The 23,695-nt window shown below is 38.1% G+C and overlaps 1 protein-coding gene across 8 annotated transcripts in view; it reads left to right on the top strand.

Moving 5' to 3' along the window:
• Positions 1-23,695, top strand: part of LOC102164547 (uncharacterized) — an 86,886-nt gene that overhangs the window by 25,372 nt on the left and 37,819 nt on the right. For 4 of the 8 annotated variants that reach the window (XM_084960631.1, XM_084960629.1, XM_084960626.1 and 1 more), the window contains exon 2: positions 15,096-16,538. In XM_084960631.1, coding sequence (XP_084816757.1) covers positions 15,096-16,538 — 1,443 coding nt within the window. Of the gene's footprint in view, positions 1-2,328; positions 2,384-15,095; positions 20,433-23,695 lie in introns of those variants that run through there. The other 4 variants (XM_084960624.1, XM_013998421.3, XM_084960623.1 and 1 more) reach the window with 2 other exon arrangements.

Here is a 23,695-nt window from a genome sequence, read left to right as displayed (position 1 = left end):
TTTAATAAATACATATTACAAGTAGTAATAAATGCTAGATCCTTAACCCACTGAGCAAGACTAGGGACTGAACCCGTGTCCTCATGGATTCTAGTCTGGTTCGTTAACCATTGAGCTGTGACAGGAACTCCCAGGATTGCTTTTTGAAGTAGTAAAAATGTTATAAAATGAGATTGTGGTGATTGCTGCACAAGTCTGAATATATTAAAGACCAGTGAGTTGTTTGTACTCTTAAATGAGTGAACTCTAGCTATGTGAATTATGTGAGTAAATCTGTTTTAATTAGTGTTCTATACCTTACTGATATCAGTATTAATTGGCATAACAACTTTGGGAAAATCTTTAGAAATTATTTCCAAACTTACATGCACTTTGAAATATCAGTGATACTTTTAAAAATTCCAGATCCCAGGCCAGTTAAATCACAATCTCTGGGCATAAGACACAATTACCATTATTTTTTGAAGTTCCTTAGGTTGTTCAAATGTTCAGACATGCTGGGTAACCACTGTAATATGATATCTGAGAATTTTTTAAAATTTAATTGTCATTGCCAATATGCTTGGGTTTATTTCTCCCGTATTTTATGCTTTTGGTTTACTCTCTTGACCTTCTGTGCTTCCTTTTAAAATCTTTCCTTAATTAGGATGGCTACAGTTTGTTTTGTTGTAACTCCATTTTCTCCCATGTTTAATTTGGAAAACATAAACTATTTATATGTTTTTACTGGTTATCTTTAATTTTTTTGCTTTTACTGGTTATTATTAGTTTTTATCACATGCACTATATTCCTTTTAATGCAAATGCAGCTTTGTAGTTATTATTAGTTAAAATGATGTTTGAAAAATATAAATTTTTAAAGGAAATTAAATACTTTACTAGATAGTAGATGTTTTAATTAATGCTGAGTTATTCAATCCACATACAATATTTGTCTTTTTTTTTCTTTTTGTCTTTTTAGGGCCACACCTATGGCATATGGAGGTTCCCAGGCTAGGGGTCAAATCGGAGCTACAGTTGCTGGCCTACACCATAGCCACAGCAACGCCAGATCCAAGCTGTGTCTGCTTCGTACACCACAGCTCACGGCAACACGAGATCCTTAACCCTCTGAGCAAGGCCAGGGATCAAACCCACAACCTTGTGGTTCCTAGTCGGATTCATCTCCGCTCCGCCACAATGGGAACTCCCCCATACAATATTTGATTTGCACACTGTTTTGCAGAGGTCTTATAATAAACTATATGCCCCACTCTCATCCCTAGGATTTCAAGGCCAACAAGTTGAAAAACACAGATAGAAAGGATTCAGTTTACTTTGAAATTAATTAGTGACTGCTCTTGGCAGTGAGTTGAGGTTCTATAGAGAGAAGTGATGTTGACATCTCTTATGTCAAATACATGTTTCATTTTCACAAAATTCTTATCCAGAGTGTACCAGCAATGTATGACTGTATTCTTTGACCAATGCTAGATACAGCTTTAAAATATCTCTCAATTTGTAGATAAAAAATTGTATAACATTAAGCTTGTAATTACTAGTCAGCTTAAATATTTGGCAGTATTTCTGCCTCTTTTGGTCATTTAATCATTATCGTTGTTTGTGTCACTTAACAAATGCTTAAGAAAGGCTATAATTAGGGAGTTCCCACCATGGCTCAGTGGTTAACGAATCCGACTAGGAACCATGAGGTTTTGGGTTCGATCCCTGGCCTCTCTCGGTGGGTTAAGGATCTGGCATTGACATGGGCTGTAGTGTAGTTTGCAGATGCAGCTCTGATCCAGCATTGCTGTGGCTCTGGTGTAGGCCAACAGCTACAGCTCCAATTAGACCCCCAGCCTGGGAACCTCCATATAACATGGGTGTGGCCCTAGAAAAGACAAAAATAAAATAAAATAAAGGCTGTAATTAATGTCTCCCTTTCCCAGGACATTATAAAGGATCTTAGAATGCTTTAACTTTGATTAATCTTTCCTAGTATGCTCTTGTTGGCAGATTCTAGATATCTTTTCTTTTAACCCCCAAAATTGACATTTTCTCTGTTTTATAATGAAAGCATTTGGTTGTAGATTTATTTGCATGATTATCCTTTTATTTGCACACTATTTCTCTTCCATCATACCTTCCTACTTGAATAATTTTATTTATCATTAAATACATCGGGCAAGATCTATTGTTAATAAATGCTCTTCATTTTTATTTGTGTTGGTGTTGCACAATAACCTTGTTTCATTTTCATTCTTGCCTGATGATCAAACTGGGTATAGAATTCTATACTGATAGTTATTTTTTTCTCAGCACTCTGAAGATGTTATTCTGCTCTCTTCTGGCTTCTGTTGTTGCTCTTAAGAAGTCTACCATCTATCTCATTGTTATTCCTTTTGTAAGTAATTTGTATTTTCTCTCTGGCTGTTTTAAGGTTTTTTCTCTCAAGATTTTAATATAATTGATTATATTGTTTTATTGCTAGAACTTTGATATTTTCCCTCTCCCCTAAAGCTTACTTTTCTTTTTCTTCTGTACATTCTGTTTCTCATGGCTTTGATTTTGTGTTTGATATTTTCATGTATTTCAAACATTTGTATTGCATATATCACTCAACAATTCCATTTTCTAGGGAAACAGTCTAATTCAGCAGCTTCTTGAGTATGGGGCCTCTTGTGTAATAATAAATTATCCGTAACAGTTTTTTCTCCTTTTCCTTGAGAGTCTAGGCCAAGACAAAAATGTTCCTTGTCATTTGCCTTTGAAGTCAGATGGATTTTTTCCCCCCTTTCACTGATCTGTGGGCCTTATACAGTTCTGATTTTGTGAAGAGGTTCAGTGCTAGTCCTTGAAGGACTTTTTATCTCTTGGGGTCTTTTCATACCATTAAGATAGAAAATTTTAGGCAGTTGAAGTCAGCCAATGTCCTGAGGGTAGCTGTGACTTCAGAGCAAGTTGACCTCTAGTTTCTGATTATCATTCCATTTTGCTTCCTTCAGATTTGATTTACTTTCTTTAAGCATGACATACTTGTAAAAGGATATTTGTTATGGATTATCTAGCATTTTTATGGTGTTTTAGGGAAACCTGATGCATCATTCACATATTTGCAATGTTAAATCCTTATATCTTTGCATGTGCTATATCTACTTTTCTTTTTATGTCCTTCTGTAAAGTTTCTTTTTTTTTGGTGGGGGGATGTGCTGCACCCATGGCACATGGAACTTCTCAGGCTAGAGGTTGAATCAGATCTGCAGCTGCCAGTCTGTGCCACAGCCACAGCAATGTCAGATCTTTTTTTTTTTAATTTATTTTTTTATTTTTTTACAGAATAAAATACATACATTTACACACAATTACATTCACACAGATTATTATAACATGGATCTTAAGAAACAGATTAAGTGACTCCCACTGGAGAAGTGGAATGGAAAATATGCTGAGACAAATAGGAAGTTTATTCTATACTTTATCCCAATTTTATGGCTTTCATCTTTACTACTTAGTTTTATCTATTGCATTTCAATTTTTCTTTAAAAATTAGCATTATATTAAATTGTTATATTATGCAACTAAAATTTACAAAGAAGAAAGCCTTATATACCATTAAATATTTTATATAGCCTAATAAAAAGAATAACAACTGGTAAGCATAACAAAAATAATACACCCTCTGAAAATAAGTAAAATATAAAATGCATAAGTTGGTTAAAAAACAGTGTAACTATATAAATATGTCCTCACAATTTGTTCCATCTCATTGATTCTGCAATAAAGGCATTACACCATTCTAGATGATGTGATAAACAAGATATTATAGACTTTACATTGTACCATGGAGAGAAATGGTTATTAATAATACAGTTGTAGAACTGTATTATTTAATTGTACAGTGGCATTATTTAATTATAATTATCATAAGGTCTTTGATGGAGAGGAAATCAGAATCAGATGTAAGAAGACTTCAGCATTCCAAGAATGATGTCAAATGACCCCCTTCATGGTGGATTATGCACTTATTTTCGATGAGATATATTTCTTCTCCAGAGATTCCTTGTTTGTGTATCAATTGTAGATTTTTGGTTTGCAGTTATTCTGAAGTTTTGATGTAAGAGTCTATATGTATATGAGATTGTTTTAAGTTGTTCTCTTAATTGCAAGTTCATTTCTGGTGTCCCGCATTTGTACCCACCTCTTCTCATGATTTCTGATTTTGATGGTATAATTGTGCATGGATGATTTCGTATCTTTACTGTATATATACCTTTACTGGTGAGCCTTGTCATTTGTGGAATTTTTGTTTCCTGTTGCTGATCTTTTCTTTCCTGCCTAGAGAAGTTCCTTTAGTATTTGTTGTAAGGCTGGTTTAGTGTTGCTGAATTCTCTCAGCTTTTGCTTATCTGAGAAGGTTTTGATTTCTCCTTCAAATCTGAATGAGAGTCTTGCTGGGTAGAGTATTCTTGGTTGGAGGTTTTTTCCTTTCATCACGTTAAGTATATCATGCCACTCCCTTCTGGACTGCCGATAACCTTATTGGAGTTCCCTTGTATGTTACCTAGCTGCTTTCAAGATTTTCTCTTTGTCTTTAATTTTGGTCATTTTGATTATTATGTGTCTTGGTGTGTTCCTCCTTGGGTTTATTTTCTATGGTACTCGTTGTGCCTCCTGGATTTGAGTGAGTGGTTCCTTTCCCATGTTAGGGAAGTTTTCAGCTATTATCTCTTGGAATATTTTTTCTGTCCCCCTCTCTCTCTCTTCTCCTCTGGCACCCCTATGATACGGATGTTGGTGTGTTTAACATTGTCCCAGAGTTCCCTGAGACCCTCTTCATTTGTTTTCAATCTCTTTTCTCTTCTGCATCCGTAATTTCTTCTAATCTGTCCTCCACCTCGCTTATTTGTTCTTCTGCCTCCTGTATTCTGCTGTTAGCTGCTTCTAGTGAGTTTTTTATTTCAGTTATTGTATTTTGCATCTCTTCTTGTTTAAGTTTTATAGCTTGTATCTCTTTGGTCAGTGTTTCCTGTAAGTTATCCATCTTTGCCTCCAGTTTATTTCCAATGTCTTGCATCATCTTCAGCATCAACAGTCTAAAGTCTTTTTCCTGGAGGCTGAGAATCTCCTCCTTGCTTAACTGTTTTTCTGGGGTTTTTCCTTTCTCCCTCATCTGAGTTATAGTTCTCTGTCTTTTCATTTTTATAGGTTTTTGGTGTGGTGACCTTTTTATAGATAATAGAGTTGTAGCCTCTCTTACTTCTGGTGTCTGCCCCCTTTGTGGCTGAAGTCGGTATGGGGGGCTTGCTGTAGGCTTCCTGATGGGAGGGGCTGATGCCTGCCCACTGGTAGGTGGAGCCGATTCTAATCCCTCTGGTGGGTGGGGCTTAGTCTCTGGATGGGATTAGGGGCTGCTGTGTGCCTGAGGCTCTTTAGGTAGCCTGTTTACTGAGGGGCGGGGCTGTGACCCCACCTGGATTGTTGTTTGCCCTGGGGCTTCTCAGCACTGACTGACGAGTGGGGCCAGATTTTCCCAAAATGGCCCCCTCCAGAGAAAGGCAGCTGCTGAATATTCCCGAGAGCTTTGCCTTCAATGTCCTTCCCTCACAGCAAGCCACATTCACCCCTGTTTTCCCATGATGTCCTCCAAGAACTGCAGTCAGGTTTGACCTAGGTTCCGGTGGAGACCTCGCTCTGCCCTGGGACCCAGTGCCCATGAAAGTCTGTGTGCGCCTTTTAAGAATGGGGTCTCTGTTTCCCCCAGTCCTGTGGAGCTCCTGCGCACAAGCCCCACTGGCCTTCAATGCCAGATGCTCCAGGGGCTCTTTCTCCCAGTGACAGATCCCAGCATGTGAGGGTTTGATGTGGGGCTCAGAACTCTCACTCCTGCAGGTGAGTCTCTGTGAGCCAGTTAGTTTTCAGTCTGTGGAGCTTCCCACCCGGGAGGTATGGGGTTGTTTATATCACGACATCACCCCTCCTACCTGTGGATGTGGCCTTCTCTTTTTCTTCTGGAGTAGGGTATGGGTTTCCGGTCCATTTGGGTGGAGATTGCTCAGTCTTTAGCTGTGAATTTTGTTGTTTTTAGGAGAAAAGTTGAGTTCCAGTCCTTATATTCTGCCATCTTAATCCCGTCTCCAAGCAATGTCAGATCTGAGCTGCATCTGTGACCTACACTGCAGCTCATGGCAATGCCAGATCCTTAACCAAATGAGCACGGCCAGGGTCCAAACCCATGTCCTCAAGTATACTAGTTTGGTTCATTACTGCTGAGCCACAACGGGAACTCCCCTCCTTAGAGTTTTTAATAGACAGTCTTAAAATGCATTTTCTTTTCTTTTTCTTCTTCTCTTTTTTTGGCCTCACCTGCAGCATGCGGAAATTCCTGGGCTGGGGATCAAGTCTGCGCATCAGCAATGACCTGAGGTGCTGCAGTGACAATGCAGGATCCTTAACCCACTGAGTCATAATAGAACTCCTTAAAATACATTTTTTGGTGTTGAACTATTTCTGCATTTGGGGAATAAACCTTATTTGATAATGATGTATTAGTCCTCACATACACAGATTGTATGTTGCTAATATTTTATGTAAAAAATTTGCCTATGTTTGTTCATGAGATTGGAGTAGTTTTCCTGAGCTTTCTTTGTCCATTTTGTTATCTGACTTCATTTAACTTTGTAAAATGACTTGGGTATATTTCCATATTTTTATATGTTCAACAACAGTTATATGTGATCTTGCCAATAGGATCATCAGTCATCAGTATCTATTGCCTTTTAGGATCATAGACATTGAACTCAAATTTTAAATACTTGGAGTTACCCAGTGGCCTAGGGGGTTAAGGATCCAGCATTGTCACTGCTGTGGCTCAGCTCACTGCTGTGGTTCATGTTCAGTCCCTGGCCTAGGAACTTTCAGATGCTGCAGGCAAAGCCAAAAAATTTAAAAAACAATTCTTATGTGGTTATTGATGTATATTCAGATTTTCTATCCTTATGGGTCATTTTTTAGTTATTTTCATCCATTTCATCTAGTTTTGTAATTTAATGTTGAGTTATATATAAGTTTTTCTCATAAATAACTGTTTTAACTCCTTTGGATTTGGGGTGTTTAAAGTCTTTTCCTTTCCAGTGTTTTGGATTTGTGCCCAATCTGATTTTTTCCTACATGTCAAGTTTTTTGATCATTTATTGGTATTTGCAAATATTTGACTTTTAGTTTTGCTAACCATTTCTATTCTCTCTACATTCTAGTTTACTAGTTTATTTATTTATTTATTTGGCCTTTTTGTCTTTCTAGGGCCATACCCATGGCATATGGAGGTTCCCAAGCTAGGGGTCTAATCAGAGCTGGAGCTGCCCACCTATGCCACAGCCACAGCAACGCTGGATCCAAGCCATGTCTGCAACCTACACGACAGATCATGGCAAAGCTGGATCCTTAACCCATTGAGCAAGGTCAGGTATTGAACCCGCAACCTCATGGTTCCTAGTCAGGTTTCTGCTGCACCATGACAGGAACTCCAGTTTTATGATTTTTAGCTAGCTAATTGTTTTATTTCTCCCTCTCCTTCTTGAATTGAATCTTAATTCTCTTGTTTTTAATTATTATAATTATTATTATTTTTTGGTCTTTTTTTGTCTTTTCTAGGGCCACACCCTCAGCATACGGAGGTTCCCAGGCTAGGTGTCTAATCGGAGCTCCAGCTGCCAGCCTACGCCACAGCCAAAGCAACGCAGGATCAGAGCCGTGTCCGCAACCTACACCACAGCTCACGGCAACGCGGGATCCTTAATCCACTGAACAAGGCCAGGGATTGAATCCGCAACCTCATGATTCCTAGTTGGATTCGTTAACCACTAAGCCACAATGGGAACTCCTCTTGTTTTTAATTATTTCTTGTTTTCTAATAAATGCATTTAAGACTCTGAGTTTTCTATGGTATATTAGCTGAATCTCATGGGATTTCACACAAAGTTGCTCTTGGTATTAGGTCTATATTGTTTGTAGGTTTTATTTTTATTTCCTGTTGCTTTTATGCCAAACATTATAGAAGTATCTTAGTTATTCTAGAATTACGTGTTGTTATTTTCTATGTTTTTGTAATTTTTTATATGTTAATATAGTATCACTTTTATCTCTTACCTATCTTTTTATTTCTGTTCCAGTCTTCTCTGTCTTTATTTTTTGTCTGTTTATATTATGTCTTAAAAGGGAAAAAAATACTATTTCCACTCACACAACACTTCTGAAACTAGATGTGTGGATTTTCCCACATCAACAAAGCAGCAACAGCTGTCAGGCTGATGCCATAGGAAGGTATGGAGAAGAGTTGTTGAATTTCTGTGCCCTCTCTAGCTGCTGCACCTTTCCAGTACATCAGAGTGTTCACTGATACAGAAACTCTCTGACTCCTCCTGTTAATGGTTTTTGATAAAGGCTTCATTATTATAGGTATGATTGATGAAGTCATTGGCCACTAGTAATTAATTCAACTTCCAGCCTCTCTGCCCCTTCCAGAGGTGGATGAGACTAGGTCAGGCTGACAGTTCTAGTGTTCTAATCACATGGTTGGTTCCCCTGGCAACCAGCTCCTGTCTTTGGAGATTTCCAAAAGGCACCTCATTAGCGTAAATTCAGGTGGTTGGAAGAGACATGTTATGAATGACCATGAAGACATTCTCTTTACCTTTATCACTAAGGAAATTCCAAAAGTTTTAAGAGCTCTGTCTCAGAAATCAGGGACAAAGACCAAATATATTATTTCTTATTATATCACAATGTCATAGTCATCTACTTCTACTCTGATTGTGGATTTATCAGTTTCTGTTTGTATGGCTATCAATTTTTATTTATTTACTTCAGAGCTAAGTTTTTAGTTGCATAATTGAAACCAAAACACGTCTGATTGGAGCCCAGCCCAAACCCAGATTGGGTCTTGGACCCATCATTTTTTAATTAGAATCACTCACCTGGTGTCTGGACTTACTGAGGCTCAGATTCTTTGTGTCTTAGCACAGAAGGAATTCAGTGAGAGACAAAGTGATAGGCAAGAAAGAGACTTATTAAGAAAGGACGCTTGTGAGGGATAGAAGTGGGCAGGTGAGGAGGCCCTGCCCTGAGGATTAGGTGGGCTATATTTCTTTAATCCAAAGAAAGTGGGGAGTGGGAAAAGATGACGTTCTTCGTTCTTCAGGTACACATGAGACTTACTTCAATAGATCTTCCTTCGTATTGGGGTAAGAGAGTGACACTATGAGGTCAAACTAGGACTGTCATGGTGCTTATTCAAATCAGCAGAAAGGTGGTAACATATGCTGAAATATGTTGAATCATCTCAGGCTTCCATATAATGAGAGCTCCTACTTTGGAATGTCATCTTTCTCTTAAATTCTTGTCCTTGGTCCTAAGGATCATTATCTTACTGAACTGGAATGCAGGTCTCTTTTTATCTTTCACTTAATGACCTGAGTCATATGTTGTGCTTTTATTCATGGTTTTATAGTTAAGCAAGCCTGCTTTGTTTCACAATGTTCTGATGGCTTTCTTGAGCAATTATTAACTTATACTGGTCTTTGAAAGTTCCCTAGATTTCCCTCTCTATCTGTGATCCCCGACTGGGACTTCTACAACTACCTGTGTAACTGTCCTACTCTGTCCCTATCATAATGATCACGACTATTCTGATTCCTATTGCCTGACTCTAAGGGGATTTCTCTGAGCTGATTTCACTGAGGAAACTGATAAATAATTTCTCTAAGCTTAAAGTCTCTTCATTCTGCCTCCCTGCATCTATACTCATTCTGCCTCTTTTCCTGTTACCACATGTGAACTTCCTGTGCATTTATCTAAGGCCAGTACCTCCACTTGTATACTAAATGCCATTCCTTCTCATCTGTTTAAGGACATTGTTGGAGTGATTGCTTATATAATCTGTTATAAACATTTTCATCAGCATGTTAACAAACTCACTCAGTCATGAATGTTTTTTAAAGGGCAAAAAGGGGAAACAGTTTTAGTTAATCACTAAGGTGGGGGTCAGATTCCTTGTCATTTTCCATTGCATGCAAACTTGCTGATCTTCCTTTAGATGCTGTTTTGTTCATGTAGTTTGCTCTCAAGATTACTGAAGGGGAAAAGATCTAGTCATCTGTTAAAGACTTATTCTTCATTTCTTCTTCTTTAAGAAAAGTATCAACAGGTTAGGCAAGGCATTGTGTAATCAAAAGATTTGAAAGGCGTGCTCAGGCCAGAGGTTGGTTAGGCATGGGGACACCTGGTATAAAGGTAAGTTAAAATACAGCATTGCTACAGTAATAAGACAAAAGGCCTCCTACAAAGAGCTGCATCCTATAAAAAGTCCTGCAGAGAGCTGTATACAAGCACACAAACATGTAATTTCTCTCATCTTAAAAGAAAAAAAAAAAAAAAAAAACAGAACCAAATCTCTAGATACATTTTTCATTTTGCTACAGCCCCATTTCTCTGCTCCTTTTACAACGAAACTTCCTGAGTTTTTCATACTCCCTTACCCCAGCTCTTCTCCTATGCTCTCTTAAATCTGCCTCAAAGTGTATCCCGACATAACTCCACCAAAACCGTCCTTTGAAGTTCACCAATAGCCTTCATATCACTAAAGACTTAAATTAGAAGTCACCATTTACCTCATCTTTCAGCATGTGACATAATTGATCATTTTTCCTTAAAATACTTTCTTTGCTTGGCTTCTGGGATTCCACACTCTCCTGATTTTTCCTCCTCTTCCTTGGCTTCTCATTCTTGGTCTCCTTTGCTACCTTCTCATCTCCCTGACCTCTAAATGTTGGAGTGCCGCAGGGCTCAGTCCTCTAATTTATGTCTATTCTTCCTTTCTCTTTCCATCTCTTCTAAATCAAAAGACTCCTTGGATGAGTTCATCAAATTCCATAGCTTTAAATGTCACCTGCTTGTTAATGACTCCAAATTTTATAAATCTAATCCGTATATCTCCCCAGAACCTCATATATGTCTGCCTATTCAGCATCTTTACCATATAGGGTTCAAAACCAAATAGTTCAAAACCAAATTCTTGATGTTCTCTCAAACCTCCTACTGTTATAATGAGAAGTTCTCAGTAAACAGCACTTTTATTGTTCTGGATGCTCAGGCAAAACACTTAAGAGTTTTCTTTGACTTTTCCCTTTCATATTACATATCTAATCCATCATTAAACCCTCTGTTATACCTTCAAAGTGTATCTAGAATCCAATGACATCTCACTTTCTCTACCCCTTCTTTCACAGTCGTCTGGTCCAAGCCATATGGATTATTGCCATAGCCTCTTTATTTCTATTCGCCTCACTTCTGTATTTTTCCCGTGGACTATCTGTTACTGTTGTGGGTTTTTTTTCCCTTTTAATTTAAACAAAACAACCAGAAGGGTCATTTTTAAACAAAGTCAGATTTTGTCATGCTATTTTGCACAACTTTCCAGTGGCTTCTCATCTAGAGTAAAAGTCACATTTCTTAAAATTGCTAAGACGAAGATTTCCTTGTCCTTTCCTTCGACTTCAGATGATTTTTTCTTCCCCGTGAACCATAGGCTTTGGATGGTTCAAATCTCATGAAGTTTATTTCTAATCCCTGACCAGTTGTTGGTCTAGGCCTTGTCTCTTGGATTTTTTTTTTAAAGCATTAAGATTTAGATATGGGCAGTTGAACACAGTAAATGTCTTGAGGGTGGCTGTAGCTTTGAAGCATGTTTACCTTTCTAGTTTCTGTTTCTTCCTTCACTCTGGCCCCAGTGGATCTTCTTTACTTTCTTGTATGCTTGGCATACTTTTAGAAAGTTGTCATGTTTTATCCAACATTTTATTGTGATCTTTAGGAAATCTGATATACCATTACATACCAAGTATGTACACTGTCACTGTCATAATATACAACAGTTTTATTACACCCTCAGGGAATCCTCAGGGAATCCCCTTTGTTGTCAGCTCCATCCCCCTCTCCAACCTATGAAACCAGTGACTGATTATTATTATTATTTTTTTATCTATTTAGGGCCACACCCACGGCATATGGAAGTTTCCAGGCTAAGGGTTGAATTGGAGCTGTAGCTGCCAGCCTACACCACAGCCTCAGAAACACCAGATCTGAGCCATGTCTGCAACTTATACCGTAGCCCATGGCAACACCAGATCCTTAACCCGCTGAGCGGGGCCAGAGATTGAACCCGCATCCTTATGGTTACTAGCTGGGTTCATTCCCACAATGGGAACTTCCCTGTGACTGATTTTTTAATCTGTACAGTTTTGCCCTTTCCAGAATATTGTACGAATGGAATAAAAATTTGTAGCCTTTGGGGTCTGGCCGTTTTAGTGAAATATATTTATCTATATTGTATAAATCAGTAGTTTATTTCTTTTTATTGCTGAGTATTGTTCCACTGTATGGAAATACCAAAGTTTGTTGATTCATTCCCTTTTCGAGGAACATCTAGGTTTCCAATTTTTTGGCAGTTATAAATAAAGGTGCTATAATTTCTGGTATATAGATCTTTATCTGGGTAGAAGTGTAAATACCTATGACTCCTGGATCATATGCTAAGCGTATGTTTACCTTTATAAGAAACAAGCAAACTCTTTTTCATCATGGTTGTGCTGTTTTGCATTCCAAGTATGAAGTATATGAGATTTTTTGTGTGTTCTTTCTCTTGATTTATATTTCCATCCAACCTACTCTTTTTTAAATAGAATACCTGGAACTTTATTGATAACTCTAGACTTTTTCCCTTATGTTGAACAAATGCTTTTTTTTTTTTCTCTCCAACATTCCCTAAGATTGTAGAAACCTTTTATTATGTCTCTGACCTGTAGCAGTGCCTTAGAAATGATAAAGATATTGTTTTGGGATGAACAAATAGAATTTGCCTTGGATAGAAGAGTAAAGAAGAAAAGACATTGGAGGGCATAAAGAAACAAGAGTGTGAAGTAAAAATAAATAGACAAAAGCAACTTGGAATCTTAATTGGTAAGGGTAGGGAGAACTAAAGAAGATAGTCATGGTTAGTACCTAGGAAATAGTGTGCAAGAGGCTTGGCAATTAGAGAGGTATATGTGATCACTTTTTTCATTTTTATCTTAGATTTAGTATGGATGTACTTTTGTTTCCATCTGTAAGGAAGTATTGGGGAACACAGGTCAGTGATGTTCCAGGCATCTACCCCTAGAGTGAAGAGAGATCTATTGCAGAGGGACAGCTCAAGAGTATTTAGGAGTGATAGAGCTCTTGTTTATCATTACTGTGGTGGTGGATATATGAGAGCCCTTATGGGTCTCTCTTGTCTTTTTTCTCCTGCTTTTCAGTAAAATTGTCTTATACCCTGACTTCACCTGGTCAATTTTTATTGAGTGCTAGACAATGTAAAAGACAATTGTAGAAGTAATTTGAAGCCTTAGATAATATGTACATCTTCAGTGAAGATTTAGGATTGTTTATAGCAAGGAATCTTTAATTACCTTAGTTCGGATATCTGGTTTGAGATGATTCAGGTTCAGACTCTGCCCAGACTGGTCTTCTGTTTCTGTCTTATTTCTTGTTGTAACCCTCAGGTCTCCCAACCCAAAGTATGGAGACCTAACTGTGGGCCCTGTTCGCCAGTTATTGTCACCCAAGCCCCATGAAATGGTCCAAAACATTACTTAGTTTCTCCACATCACAGTTGCCTTTTCTAGAATTATAAGACCTCCCCAAATGGAAAAGTAGCCCCAGATGTTGGACTCATTTCTGAGTTTTTGTATTTTTCTTACATGAAAACTATATTCCTATATGAATTATCCAATACCTTCAGTCAGGTGCCTTTTATATTTTGTCCAATATGTTAAATTGCTCTCATCATCAGGAAGGTTGATTTAAATTACCTAGTCTCCTCTTACCAGAAATAGATGTTTAGGATTCAGAAACTGGTATGAGAGTTGGTTGATATAGAGTATTTCATTGTGAGCAGTCCAGAGACATGGAACAGGCTCTAGGTAGTTAAAAGTTGAAATTGGCCATGTGATTTTTCTTTTTTGTCTTTTTAGGGCTGCACCAGTGGCACATGGAGGTTCCCAGGCTAGGGGTTGAATTGGACCTACAGCTGCTGGCCTATGCAATGCGGGATCCAAGCCACATCTATGACCTACACCACAGCTCATGGCAACGCTGGATCCTTAACCCACTGAGCAAGGCCAGGGATCGAACCCGCAACCTCATGGTTCCTAGTCGTATTTGTTTCTGCTGTGTCATGATGGGAACTCCTGGCTTTGTGATTTTTCAGAGCTAAAAGAAATCTGCTATGTTTGGCAGATAGTGAGCAAATCTGAGAAGACTCATGGAGAAATCAAATATATAGGTAGGAACTTTGTAGAGGTTTCTCAAATTCATGGAAGGTCTTTGGATTTTATTTTAGAAGTTTAATATGGAAGCTGTTGTTTTAGTCAGAGATAGCAAATCATGATCTGAATCAGTCATTTGGTGGGAAGTATTAAAACTAGAGATTTTCATGCTCTTTTTTCTGATTGAGTAGATTCAGATTCATTTAGTCTGATGTAGTACCCGAGTATCTTTAATTTTAACAAGGTCCCCAAATGAGTTTGATCCCCACCAAAATTTGAGAACCATGGACCTAAAAAGTTTTCTTAATCTCTTCCCTTATCTTTTTAGTAGAGTTTTCACTCTTCTCTGATCTCTCATGTGCCCTTTTTACATATTAATATATAAAATCATTCTAAGCTAATGTTTTTTCAAACTCTGGGTAGCAACACTTTACTGTAGCATGAAATCAGTTAGTGGGGTTTGACTAGTGTATGAGAGAGAAGGTGAAGTGGAGAGGAAAAGACAAATAGTGTAGTGTCAAAAAGAATAGAAAACAGGATAGGTATTGTTTCATGAAACTATTTATGTATCAGGTTGTGATGTGGACAGTAAGTAGGTATTACTATACACCTAGTACACAATATTTGAAAAATACTGATGGAAGCCAGTTATTTCCTCTGAATGTTATTTCCATGTATTCTTTTCATATATAATCCTTTCTACTATGGCAGTTCTTTTGAAATGACAACAGAAATTTTTGGTGTTCTCTCATCTTTCAGACTTACCTTCAAGGGGTACAAACAAGGACTTATCTCCAAAAAAGGACACTTCTGAAACAGAATTATCTCAATGGGAAATGAGTGCCAGGCTTGACAACTGTAATCTTGAGGAATCCAGTTCCAGAGATTATTTGGAAGTCAAACGCACATTGGAAAAGCCACAAGAAAATCAGGAGGAATGTTTCAGGCAAGGAATAACCATATATGAAAAAATGTCTATTTTCAACCAGCATACTTATTTATCTCAACATGCTATGTGTCATTCTACTGAGAAACCCTATAAGTGTAAGGAATGTGGGAAGGCCTTTAGACGAGCCGCACATCTAACTCAACATCAGAGTATTCATACTGGTGAAAAACCCTATGAATGTATGCAGTGTGGGAAGGCCTTTAGTCGTGACTCACAACTCAGTCTTCATCAGAGACTTCATACTGGTGAGAAACCCTATTCCTGCAAAGAATGTGGGAAGGCCTTTACTCAGAGCTCTCAGCTTATTTTACATCATAGGACTCATACTGGTGAAAAACCATATAAATGTGAAGAATGTGGGAGAGACTTTATTCGTAGCTCACAACTCAGCCGACATCAAAAAGTTCATACTGGGGAGAAACCTTATAAATGTAAAGAATGTGGGAAGGCCTTTACTCAGAACTCACAACTTACTCTGCACCAGAGACTTCATACTGGTGAGAAACTCTACGAATGTAAAGAATGTAGAAAGGTCTTTACGCAGCTCTCCCAACTTATTCTTCATAAGAGAATTCATACTGGTGAAAAACCCTATGAGTGTAAGGAGTGTGGCAAAGCTTTTATTTGTGGCTCACAGCTTTCTCAACATCAAAAGATTCATAATGGGGAAAAGCCATATGAATGTCAGGAATGTGGAAAGGCCTTTATTCGTGGCTCATTACTTATGCAGCATCAGAGGATTCATACTGGTGAAAAACCCTATAAATGTGAAGAATGTGGGAAGGCTTTTATCCGTGGCTCACAGCTTACTCAACACCAGAGAATTCATACCAATGAGAAGCCCTACGAATGTAAGGAATGTGGGAGAACCTTTAGTCATGGCTCACAACTTTCTCAGCATCAGAGAATTCATACTGGTGAGAAACCCTATCAGTGTAAGGAATGTGGAAAGGCCTTTAATCGTGGCTCCCTCCTTACTCGACATCAACGGATTCATACTGGCGAAAAACCCTATGAATGTAAAGAATGTGGAAAGACATTTAGTCGTGGCTCAGAACTTACTCAACATGAGAGAATTCACACTGGTGAGAAACCCTATGAGTGTAAGGAATGTGGGAAGTCTTTTATTCGTGGCTCACAGCTTACTCAACATGAGAGAATTCACACTGGTGAGAAACCCTATAAATGTAAAGAATGTCGAATGGCCTTTACACAGAGTTCACATCTTTCTCAACATCAGAGACTTCATACTGGTGAGAAACCCTATGTATGTAATGAATGTGGGAAGGCCTTTGCTCGTGGGTTACTACTTATACAGCATCAGAGAATTCATACAGGTGAGAAACCATATCAGTGTAAGGAGTGTGGGAAGGCCTTTATTCGTGGTTCACAACTTACTCAACATCAGCGAATTCACACTGGAGAAAAACCCTATGAATGCAAGGAATGTGGGAAAGCCTTTAGTCACGGTTCTCAACTTACTCTACATCAGAGAATCCACACTGGTGAGAAACCCTATGAATGCAAAGAGTGTAGAAAAGCCTTTACTCAGAGTTCACATCTTTCTCGACATCAGAGAGTTCATACTGGTGAGAAACCATATCAATGTAAGGAATGTGGGAAGGCCTTTACTCGTGGTTCACAACTAACTCAACATCAAAGAATTCATATCAGTGAGAAATCCTTTGAATATAAGGAATGTGGGATAGACTTCAATCGTGGCTCACAAGTTTATATATGAATTCTCTGATTCTTTGTGATTAATACAGAGAGTCTTCTCTGGACTTTAACCCGTAATCATCAAAGAATGCTTAAAATGTGAATGTCGAAACATACTTGCTTCATATAGTATCAGTGAATTTGTATGGGGGAAAGCTAATGATAATGTAATCCATGTAGGAAAACCTATCATTACTGGAAATCTATTAAACTTTAGCAGATTATAAAAGAATAATTCTTTTAATGTAAATATAAGGAGATTTTTAGCCATAGCATATGTCTTTTTCAAAATTATCTTGACTCTTGCAGTTGCTTTCCTTTGTGACGTTTATCATGATAGTTAACCTCTGCTTTGGTTTAATCAGTTGTCAGGCAGACCTAAGAATAATTCCTTCCTTATAAGATTCTTGGGAGTATTATGTAAGTTCTTACCTGTAAAGTTCTTAGAACAGTGCCTTCAACATGGCATATTACAAACATTAGCAATCATTATTACTTGTGTTATTTTAGAGAATTTGCATGAGATGAGAACTTTTATTATTATAATGAATAGTGAGAAATCTTTTTTTTTTCTCCTGTCTTTTCAGGGCTGCACCCTGTGGCATATGGAAGTTCCCAGGCTAGGGGGGGAATTGGAGCTTTGGCTGCCAGCCTACACCACAGCCACAGCAATGCCAGATCCAAGCTGTGTCTGCAACCAACACCACAGTTCATGGCAACACCAGATCCTTAACCCACTGAGTGAGGCCAGATATTGGAGTCCTCATGGATACTAGTTGGGTTTGTTACCACTGAGCCACAACGGGAACTCCTGAATACTGAGAAATATTTTCATTAACACTTAGCCCTGATTATTTGAGTGGTGGGGACACTGTATGTTGTAATTAATATGAGAAAGCTTTCATTCATATCTCATCCTATATCCTATAAGAGGAAATTTATAGTGTTTTTAAAAACCCTATAGATTTAGTCAGTGGATTTTTGAAGAGGTGTGAAGAAAATTGTAACAAAGTCCAAAAGCTCATATTTTCTACCATTTCTGAGCACAATTCAGGAACATTACTTAGAAATGGAAAAAATGGATAGCCAAAATAAACCTACTAGGAAATTTTTAAAAACTTAAGTACACAGCTTTTGAATTAAACTATAAATAAAGACTGACAGTATAGTCTATTTTGCAATGAAAAATGATGAGACTCTGTGTCAGAGACTGCTATTTTCCTACCGAGTAATCATGTCCCCTTCTTTAGTAACTGAATTCTTAGCCTCCCTTGCAGGTCAACAGGGTGGAAGCAGTAGTATGACTAGGACGTTTAAGAAATCCTTTTTTCCTCTCTGCACTTTTTTGTTTCCCTGCCTACAATGTGCATATTTAATCTGTGGCTCTGGCCACAGACCTAAGAATGTTATCTGCATATTAAGGATGATGGAGCAGAAATACAGAATGCATCTGTCTACACATATACTGATTTTATAAAACAGCCATAGCAACTTGGGTGTGCCTGCTTCCTGTTCTTCTTTATGTAAAATTAAACTTCTTATTTGTTGATGCTGTTGTCATTTTGTTGTTGACAGTAAAAATTATTACGGATTTAAAAGTTTGTACCTGGAAGAAGAGTGCTGTGGTAAAAGAAGTCTTGAATATGGCACTGACATAGGATGATGCAGAATGAGGATCTGCTCATTTCAGGCCAGAAAACTGAAATGAGCAGACGCCTTCTGACAAGGAAGGTATTGTACCAATTAAGGCTGTAATGTTAGAGGAAATGGTAGGAGTGATTCAGAATATGTGTGTTGGATGTTTCTTGCTGCTTTCAGTAATGTCCTGTGGAAGAGATGATTTTAGTGCAGAATTAGCTACAGAGGCTGCTAGCAGAGATTGGAAATGATATTGCTTTGTTAAGAGATGTTGTCACTGCCTGCAGGTGCTTGATCCAGGTGGATGGTAAATTCATAATTTTGAAATTTGTGGGGTTCAAAATGCCAAACTGATCCTCTACCCCTAACTGAAGCCACTTGGAGTGTTTTAAAATAGAAGTCTGAACAAAAATGACACTGTTGCCCCATCCATGTAAAGGCAGTGAGTCTCCTTCCAAAGATGACTTTAAAATGCTTTCCCCACCCAAGCCTTTCATTCTAAAGTTAGTTATATTTATTAAATACTTACTCTATTCCAGCCACTGTCATAGGTGTTTAGGATACATCCTCAAGCAATTCTAGCAGGAGGAAATGGAATAATAATAAATTGGAGAGTGTGTATATGTTGGGGGGGCCATTCAAAAGGAGTTGAGAAGAATATGACAATATTTGTTGCTTTATGAAATAGAATGATCAGAATGTAGACCATGGAGAAGGAAAGATTTGAGTCAAGATTTGGAGGTGTGGTTATCTAAGGGAGGAGCATATCAGACAAAGGGAAAAAGCTAGAGCAAAAGGCCTTACAATGGGACTATGCCAGGGTATTTGAGCAATCTCAGGGAAGCTATTACAGAGGTCTCAGCAAGGGGATGATTGCTAGAGGAGGTCAGATAACAAGGCCATATCTTGGAAGCCTTTGTAAGTCATTGTAAGCGTTTTGGATTTTATTATGAGGGAAATGGTCAGGCCTTGGAGAGTTTTGGCAAACAACGTGATCTGACACATTGCTGTAGTGTTTAAAAAAAAAAACAGGTGATCTGATGGTTGCTCAGACCAAATGGGTCACAGTGGTGAGAAATGGTTGGATTGTAGATATACGGTAAATAGGATGGGCCAGGCAAGATTTGTTTAGGGGCTAGATGTCTGTTGTGAGAGGAAGAGTCCAGGATAACATTAACTCAAAGGTTTTGGTCCCAAGTAACTAGAAAGATGTGTTCCCATCAGGTATGATAGGGAAAGCTACAGTTCTTTCAGGTGTGTAGGAGAAGACTGGGAGTTCAGTTTTGAACATGTTGAGTTGGAAATGTCTTTTAGACATAAAATGACAGTATGGAGTCATTTTATTGGATGTTCTAGCTTGTACTGTTCTAGAGATTATATTAATTTGGTGGTTATTGCCTGTACTTCCTTAAAATAAGGAGGCAGGATAAAATCATTAAGGACTTACATGTAAATGAGAAAAGAGCAATAGCAGAGACTGATCCACAGTGTGTTCCAACATTAAGAGTTCATGGATAAATGGAGAGACCAGCAAAAGATGCTAAGGAAGACCACTGAGATGGTTGGAAAACTGAGGCAATGTGGCATTACAGAAGTCAAAAGTCAAAGGAAGGATAATCAGTGGTTTCATAGACCATTGGCAGATTACATAATTGTACAAGGCTTGAGAATTGGCTATTGGAAGGGTGTGTACATGTATGACTGGGTCACTTTGCTGTACAGCAGAAATTGGCACAACATTGTAAATCAATTTTACTTTAATAAAAAACATTTTTTAAAAGAAAAAAAAAGAATTGGATATTGGACTTAGTAATATTGATATTAACTGTTGACCTTGAAAAGAGCAGGGGTATCTTTGGTGTGTTTGTTTGTTTGCGGAGTGACTGAAGTAAAAGCCAGATAAGAGAATAGAAATTGGAGACAGTGAATATAGAGACAGCTACTTGCAGGTGTTTGGTTGCAAAACAAAACAAAAGAAATATGTCATTAATTAGAGTAGCAGTTAAGAATAGGAGAGTTTTTAAATTTATTTTCAGGGTGGGAGAAGTAACTGCAGTTTTTTTGCTGATTGGAATAATCCAGTAAGGGAGATAGATAATTCAGAACAAAGAAGTGAGAATTATTGGAGCAATGGCCTTATATAGGTGAGAGGGGATAAGACTAGTAGATGGAAGGCTGAGCTTTGCAGTTAATACCATGGGAAGTTTATTCCTGGCAATAAATGGCAGAATATGGGGTGCAGATGCTGGGACATGAGTAAATGAGGTAGAAGTCTTTTGAAGTGTTCTTCTGATTCCTTCAGTGCTTTCATTAAGTGATAAGCAAAATTAGGTGAAAGTATGGGAGATAAGAAGTTGGGGATTTAAAAGAAAAGAATATGAAATAGTTACTAGGAGTTCCCGTCGTGGCGCAGTGGTTAACGAATCCGACTAGGAACCATGAGGTTGCAGGTTCGATCCCTGCCCTTGCTCAGTGGGTTAACGATCTGGTGTTGCCGTGAGCTGTGGTGTAGGTTGCAGACGCAGCTTGGATCGCGCTTTGCTGTGGCTCTGGCGTAGGCCAGTGGCTACAGCTCTGATTCGACCCCTAGCCTGGGAACCTCCATATGCCGCGGGAGTGGCCCAAAGAAATAGCAAAAAGACAAAAAAAAAAGAAAGAAATAGTTACTAAAGTGAGATATTTAATGTACAGTACAATTGCCTGGGAACTTAAAGGACTGGAAAACTCAAAAGAGCAACAGGTGAGTAAGCCAAAGGAATCATTAGGCTTAAAAATATATTTACACAAAATTTTTGGCATTGTAATTAAACAATAGCAAATAGTTTGAAAGCCTACTGAGTTTTAAGGGGAAGTGTTCTGTTAATGAAACCCAATCTTGGCCTGCAATAGCCTATGACTCAAATCCCCTGAACAGTCCGCAGGCTATGGTACAGATTCATCAGGAAATGGCCCATTTTTGTAAATTTCCCAAAGATATTTATGACACTATATATGTTATGAAAATATGCATATGTACATACCTCAAATGTAGTCTTTTTCCATTTGCCTTTAAAAAATACATAAATTAGGAGTTCCCGTCGTGGCGCAGTGGTTAACGAATCCGACTAGGAACCATGAGGTTGCGGGTTCGGTCCCTGCCCTTGCTCAGTGGGTTGACGATCCGGCGTTGCCGTGAGCTGTGGTGTAGGTTGCAGACGCGGCTCGGGTCCCGCGTTGCTGTGGCTCTGGCATAGGCCGGTGGCTACAGCTCCGATTCAACCCCTAGCCTGGGAACCTCCATATGCCGCGGGAGCGGCCCAAGAAATAGCAACAACAACAACAAAAGAAAAAAAGACAAAAAAAAAAACAAAACATAAATTATATATTCTACTTTTTAAATGTGCTTTGCTTTTCCACTTACCTGTTTTGGCAGTCATCGAAGTTTCTATTACTGTGTAATAGCTGCCCCCAAACTTAGCTTAAAATACAGTAATTGTTTATTTAGCTCAAACATCTACAAAAACTTGGACAGAGCTTGTCAGCAACAGCTCATCTCTAGTCCACGCAGCCTCAGATGTGTGGCTTGAAAGCTAGGGTGTGAGTCACTTGGTAGCGAAAGGCTAGAATCACCAAAAGACTTACTTGTTCACATGCCTGGCGGTTGATTCTGGCTGTCACCTGGACCACAGGATGGTCAGCCACAATACCTGTCGGTGATATCTCTTTGCAGCTACTTAGCATGGTGACTTGGGTTCCAAGAGTGTGTCCCAAAGAAGGCAGAAGTGCATGTAATTTTTATGATATATCCTCAGAAATCATATAATATCACTGTCATACTCCATTGGTTGAGGCAGTTACAACTCAATGAAAGTGTCATATTGTAAGAAGAGCTTATAGGATGGGATATGTTTTGGCCATATTTGGAAAAATACAATATGCCATAAGCATGTGCCCATACCTAGCCTTGAGAGTCACATAATCTCACTGCTGCCATTTTCTATTGCTTTAGGCAGTTATGTCTTTAAAAAAAAATTTCTGGAGCACTTTATTTTTTTTCTTATTGAAGTATAGTTGACATGAAATATTAGTTATATTAGTTTCAGGTGTACCTCATAGTGATTTGACATTTGCATATATTATGACATGAGCACAGTAAATCTAGGAACCATCCATCCTCATATGAAGTTATGACAATATTGTTGACCATATTCCTTATGCCATATATTATGTCCTCATGGCTTACTTATTTTATAACTGGAGATTTGTATCTCTTAATTTCTTTCACCTATTCCATCTCTCTGGCAACCATCCATTTGTTCTCTAGATATATATCATTAGAACTCATAGATATGAGTTGGTTTTCATTTTGTTTTTCTAGATTCCACATATAAGTGAGAGCATACAGTGTTTGTCTTTTCTAAAATTTCACTTAGCATAATACCCTCTAGATCCAACCATGTTGTCCAGAATGACAATATTTCATTTTTCATGGCTGGGTAATATTCCATGGAATATATATATGAAAACTTCATATCCATTCATCTATTGGTGGATACTTAGGTTGCTTCCATGTCTTGGCTTGTAAGTAACACTGCAGTGAACATTGTGGAACATGTATCTTTGAATTAGTGTTTTTGTTTTCTTTAGGTAAATAACCAGAAGTGAAATTCCTGGATAACATGGCAGTTCTATTTTTAATTTTTAGAGAAAATTCCTTACTGTTTTTCCCAGTGGCTACATCAAGTTACAATCCTATCAACAATGTAAGGGTTCCCTACACTTAGTTTTTGTCTGTTTGATAGCCGTCCTGATAATGAGTGTGAGGTCGTATCTCACTGTGGCTTTGATTTGCATTTCCCTGATGATTATTAGTGATATTGAGCATCTTCTCATGTGTCTGTTGGCCATGTGTATATCTTCTTTGGAAAAAAATGTTTATTTAGGTCTTCCACCCATTTTTAATTAGATTGTATTTTTGATGTTGAGTTGTATGAGTTTTGTATATTTTGGATAATAACCCCTTATTGTATATATCATTTGCAAATATCTTCACCTATTCAGTAGGTTGCCTTTT

Source organism: Sus scrofa, chromosome 6, assembly GCF_054392235.1.
Source record: "Sus scrofa isolate SSC_HxYL_T2T_F1_AM1 chromosome 6, Sscrofa_HxYL_maternal_Yorkshire_Landrace_v2.0, whole genome shotgun sequence".
Lineage (NCBI taxonomy): Eukaryota > Metazoa > Chordata > Mammalia > Artiodactyla > Suidae > Sus > Sus scrofa.
Note: the sequence above shows the minus strand (reverse complement) of the source record. Positions and strands in the feature narration are given on the sequence as shown.